Below are 6,184 nucleotides of genomic sequence, written 5' to 3'. Positions count from 1 at the left end.
ACATGATACTTGTCTCTGTGAAAACATACAAAATAAATATTGTTTTGATTAAATTCTACTATTGTGTTGATTTTAATTGTTTCAGTAAGTGTTGACATTTAGTTGGCAGCTTGAGTGAGGCATGTATTGAGTAAAAATATTTTTACCTGGGACTTCATAGATAGATAGATAGATATGTACTTTATTAATCCCCAAGGGGAAATTTTTTTTGTTAAAGTCACGTCCCACATCTACAGACATCATATAGTTACAAATAAACACTTAACAGACGTTTGTGATTCAAATAAACTTTATTGACTTTGCGTCCAGATGTCAAAGGGCATGCAAATACAGGCTTCTGAATCTGAAATTGATCTTTTTTTCCTCAGTTTGGTTCTATTTTCTTAGAAAACTACGTGCACCTTAAGTTATCAATTCTGCAGCGTACAAACCACAAAAATACCAGTTTTACATTATCAAATACTGCACATAGAAAACATTTACAAAGCACAGGTAAAAAATTACAGCTCCCTTTTTCCTTTGTAAGCATCCTTTCATCAGACAGTCTGCTATGCTTTGCCCTTTAAAACGTGCACTGTGAGCGCTCCTGGGTGGAAAGGTTAAGGCCGGTTAAGAAAGAACAACCGATCATCTACCAACACCAGCAATCTAATTTAACTGGGCTGTTATTTCGCCAGATGCTTCCATCCATCTTTAGATTTGTTGACCAAGATTTAACTCAGTGTTGCAAATTGTGCTTTGCTGGGCTTGATAAAGATGAAGGTTGTCTTGAGAGTGGGGAGGGGAGCTACAGTGGCCTTAATACAGTTTGACAGACAGCTAAAAGGACAAAATGGATACTAAGGAGACTTGTGCTGTGATTACCGACAGTTACAGACATGGATGAAGACAAACATGCCTCACTAACAATTTGCCCATCAGCTCAGCATTATTGTCCGTTTTGCTGCTACATCGGTAAACAGACATTTGGAATGCATGCTTGATCAAAAAAATGAAAGTAAACTAAAACTATGTGTTGATCATGGGGGCTACCATGAGATAGCAGTTGTTCACAATGTGTCACATGCTCTACATTGGGATGTCTAAATTGCTTCAAGTGCTTAAAAATGGGATTTGACTTTAAATCTTCTTTGTCATCATGTTGTGCTGGTACAGACGCAGCCTGATGTTTCTACGACCCAACTCTAATGAGTGACACAGAGGCCAAGGCCAGAAGTGTACGCCCGGCAACAGCAGCGGCTACAGTCAATGGTTATTGCCACAAGAAGTATTTCAGAAAGTGGAAGGCTAAATTGATGCTACTTCAAGATACAGATTGTTGCGTCTCAATGATTTTCCTTTGACATTATACTGGGTCGAATTGACGTCATCACGTGTCATTATCATAAACATACCATCATAAAGATTACATACATGAAAATCATCAGAGTAACCATGCGGCGAACATTTTCAAGCTCAAAAGTACAAAAATTGTAAATATTCCATCTGTTTGATGAATAAATCGAGTTAAAGTTAATCAGTACAGGGGGATAGCAATTTGTTCTGCTTGAAACCCATTGTGGCGATTTAAATAAATAAAAACGTATTTCGCCGGACAGAACTCATGCTTGTTTCAACCACAGAGCTAAAAGGAAAAGAGAAAGAATAAGACAAACAGTATACAGTAAGGTAAAAGTAGGGGCTGCCTGAACAATGCAGGCAAGGTCCCTGGAAAGTCTTCAAAAAGACGGTATAGCAAACAAGATGACAAAAAAATTACACTCAGTTCCGGTGTAAGGATTAAGAAATACATTCATAAAACTATACATATACACATATATAACTCCGGTACAATATTTCAAGCAAAATACATTTGTCAAAACTTTCAGTTGAGTGCTACAATAGTGATAGCAATGTCTCCTACACAAAATAAGGCCATTGTAAACTAAACAAGCCCTCATTTTCGCGAAAAATCTCAAGGCAGATATTTGCCTCTCTTGATTCTCTCCTCCTCTGAATAATACCTCTCGCATACAAAAATAAAATACATTTCCAACATAGCACTCGATTCAGGTTGATTGAAGGTGCGATATAAAAGTTTTGCACACAATAAAGTTGGGTTAGAGAATGCTCAATGTGGGTTTAACAGGGAAGCAAGCAAGCAAGCAAATGGGTTTAAAAAAATTAAAAAGCATCCCCAGCCTTTTCATTCAACCTTCAGCAGAGCCTGACGCTGTCTAACGCGAGCTGGTGTCGTCTTCACCAATCGGAAACAGTTCACCAAGCTCTACATGCTCCATGCCGTTTCCAATAAACTGCTCAGAAGTGTCTCCATTTGACACTGAATAATCCAACAATTTAACGACTTGCATGCATGCATCTATCTACAACCTGCCGTAGTAAACACGGCCGCTCGTGAGGCTCCAACCTTTTTCAATTCCTTTAAAATTGGCAAAATAAATGAAATCACCACATATGAGACAATGCATGTTAATCATGTGTTACTACAATTTGCTCCAATATAAGATAAATGCAATAATGAGAGGTGTGTTAATGTTCATATATGAAAACCCTGATCCTTAAATTCTCTTTACTGTGGTCCACAACTTAAGTAAGCGAGTGGCTTTTCTATAAATATTTACACATCTGAATATCTCTCTCACACATCTTGCTGCTCATTACTATGCATCACGCAGAACAATAAATGCACCTCACTGAAAGACATACATCCACACCGCACTTTGAAGAAAGGCAATATTTTAACCTCCCATTTGGTTGCAGGAATCAAACAATTTCCACAAATCTGACAAACGACCTCTGTTCTCCTTGTCGATTAATTACATCTCTTTCTGTACTTTTAATCATTGGATCTGTAAATGTTTAAGGCTACTCAATATACAGCGAAGGGGCATATGCAGCCGTACAAGCTCCAAAGTATTGGAAATCACATGGAAAAACATTAACAGCATTTTTAAAAAGTTTACCAAGGACTAAACATTCAGCAGGGAAGTTATATAGATCTAGAAATGTCTTTGACATTTTTTTTAAAACTTTCTTTCCATTTCCCCTCTCGTCAACGAAGCTTCTTTTGTCCTCATGAAAAGACACGCACTGAAGAGAATGTGTGCAAATACCAAGTATAAGTATAAGTCTGTATTTTAACATCATGCCCGCTGTCCACAAAACTAGATATAAATTAAAAAAGGTACATAAAATGACTTCATTAAAGTGACCATACATTTAAAGATCTAGCAAGGAGTAGCTCCAAAACATAAAAAGAAATTGGAACCCAGACCTTGATGATTCTTCTAAAAGGATTGTATACATGATGGAAGGAACAGCATCCTCCTCTTAAAAAATTCAAGATTGCCAGAGATCCCTTTAATCCAAAGTTTAAAGAGAGTTGAATGTGAATTCTGTTGATCTGATGTGCTGAGGAGAAAAAGTGCCTTTGCGTTTCCCTTTTTGCAGAAAGATGAAGAGAGGAGTGAGCTACAAAGTCCTCAGCAGAAAATAAAACATATGGTGGTGATAAACCAAGTGTGAGCTCCTAAACATGCACAAGCTATTAATAGCCTATAACGAGACTGTTCATCTCTCCTAAATCTACGGAAATACAACTCTAGTGTCTTTATTCATACACAAGGTTTGGTGTTGGTCCCGAGATGGAGAGATTGAAAAACACTGAACCACTGAAGAGAATGATGAAATCTTCATCTTAAAGAAAACAGTAAACATCAGTAGTTCAGTTTGCCCTGCTTCTCCACTGCCATCGATGAAGACTCACTCATTGTTCATTTTACCAGGTCAGTTTGACCTTTTTTAGTTTGTTTTCAAATGCATATAAAATGCTTTGAATGATAAGAACAAAAGTGGCATGGGCAATTGGGCGAGGTAAACATTAAAAGACAAAGTTATATTTTCTTTCAAAGAGGAGAACATTTAAATACATAACATTCACAAATGCATTGTAGCAAATGTTTTGTTTTCAGACCACATGTCTTCATCCTTTATGTTTTGAATATGCCAATGTTGTAAAATATTGAAGTTATTTTACAATAGAGGACTCATTACGATGCGATTTAATTCTAAAATCAGTGACAGCTCTGACCCGTTTTAACTGTCCTTGTGGGCCTTTACACTGACATTTCCATGCTGGCGTTCAATTAAAAGATTCAGAAATGCACACTGCTGTATGACCAAACAATATCAAAATAAGCAAGTAAAAAAACATGAACAGGTTGTCAACCACTGCATCTCTGTGATTCAAACAATTAGTATATTTCAGTAAAGTGCCATCTTAAACACAAACCTGACAGGAAATATATAAAGAGTGACATGTTGCACCTGAACCAAGTCAAACTACCGTACATAGCAGGTTAACCATCAACCTGCTGGAAAAGTAACACTGGCATTATAGTCAGATATATATAAAAAGAAAAAACTATTCTGGATTTCAATATAAGTTTACACATTTACAACAGGTTATAAGTTACAAGTGTGACAGATAGGGGTGACCAAAGAGAAGGGTTAAAGGTTGTAGTTGGTACCAGCTGTGTGTTGTGTTTGCACGCGTTGGCGTGTGAAAGGCAGAGGCATGCTCGCCACTTTCCTACCTCCTTTATTACGTGAAAATCAAAAGGGGGAAATGGACAAGAAGTTCAAACAAGTCTGGGTGCTGGTGTACAGAGAGAGAGAGAGAGAGAGAGAGAGAGAGAGAGAGAGAGAGAGAGAGAGAGAGAGAGAGAGAGAGAGAGAGAGAGAGGGAGAGAGAGAGAGCGAGAGAGAGAGAGAGAGAGAGAGAGCCAGACTGTCGCGCAAGAAGCCCAGACTTGAGCTGGACACATTTCCCAGAAAGCCTTTTGTGCTGTGCCTTTGTGCAGCAGTCCTTAACGACAAAGATGAAGGCAGGATCAGAACTGTCGTCCATCAGCGAATGGTAGCTGGCTGACTAATTTGTTGTCTTCCTCTGCAATTGGCAATGATAGCGGTCCCTCTGTCACCAAAGCCCCATCCTCCTACCTAACTCAGTGCAGTGCTTTTATTGCAAAATAAAGTGGTGCTATACCTATACCGCTATACCGAGGCAAGCCAAATAAAAAGATTGAAGCGCTTTAAAATGTCTCTCCAAGGGTTGCAAGCAAACATGCAGAATGCAGCCGATACATACATAAACACAAATAAGTATTTAGCTATCTATTCATATATATATATATATATATATATATATATATATATATATATATATATATATATAATATATATATATATATGAATATAAATCTGCCCTGTTGAAACAATAGAATAGCAGTGTTGCTACCTCACATAACAGCCATTATGTGAATATCCAAGCCTGTTGCCCAGGTATGTTTACATGTCGTTCTCAGCTCATGTGTGTAGAATGTATGTACTTTTTTTTGCATTACATCTAAGTCATTGACTCTGCTACATATCCATACTTTATATTGTGTACTAGTTCACCTACGACTTATAAGTAATAATAACAACAATAACAATTGCTTTGGTTTTAAAAAATAAAGTTTTTTTTTTTCTTAGTTTGGCATAGAGAGTTTAGAAACTGGCATCAGGATGACCCCGGGATGAGTCGTGCCACAATCTGGTACATTGGAATGCAGATTTGCTGTGTCACTGAGGAAATGTTGAAATGGGATGGTGAAAAATGCTACATATTCTGGTAAATTAAGTCTACTTCAAGTTGAATTTGCTTTGTCTTCTCAACTAAAGTACTGACTAACGTGTAAGAATATGGACGTAGTGTGAATGAGATCAGGTATTTGCACTTTTATGTCAAATGTGTCTTCCTCAAAAGATGCACACGGGTATATATGTGTGTATGTGTGTATGCCTACCTGTCTTGCACTTACAGTCGTTGTGTGTATATACAGTACGTGTGTCCGTGTCTGCATGACTCGGCCTGTGCCCGTGCATGTGGGTGTCTACTAGGTGTCTAGGTGCATGAGGGGCTGGTGGCGCTCTCCAGGGAGGACTGGGACAGGCGTCTGGTGAGCGGTCCGATGCTGGGATCTGCCAGGGAGGAGGTAGGGAACAGCTTGTACCAGCCGCTGACTGTGGCAGACAGGTCCAAGTCCTCGAGAAGGATCTGGGCCATTCCCATGAAGCACTTGTGGTCCATACGCCCGTAATCCCCCCACACTATTACCTAGGGGAGAGATAAAAATGCATT

The 6,184-nt window shown here is 38.5% G+C and overlaps 1 protein-coding gene across 1 annotated transcript in view; it reads right to left on the bottom strand.

Annotated features, from left to right (window-relative positions):
- Nucleotides 1–5,258: 5,258 nt before the first annotated feature.
- The window catches only part of rims3 (regulating synaptic membrane exocytosis 3), a 29,564-nt gene continuing 28,638 nt past the window's right edge, over nucleotides 5,259–6,184 (bottom strand). Inside the window, exon 7 of the mRNA XM_068576344.1 lies at nucleotides 5,259–6,160. Coding sequence (XP_068432445.1) covers nucleotides 5,948–6,160 — 213 coding nt within the window. The 3' untranslated portion in view covers nucleotides 5,259–5,947. The remainder of the gene's footprint in view (nucleotides 6,161–6,184) is intronic.

This window comes from Clinocottus analis, unplaced genomic scaffold (assembly GCF_023055335.1).
Source record: "Clinocottus analis isolate CAN_PGR_092001 unplaced genomic scaffold, fCliAna1.0.p SCAF_14, whole genome shotgun sequence".
NCBI classification, from domain to species: Eukaryota; Metazoa; Chordata; class Actinopteri; order Perciformes; family Cottidae; genus Clinocottus; species Clinocottus analis.
Note: the sequence above shows the minus strand (reverse complement) of the source record. Positions and strands in the feature narration are given on the sequence as shown.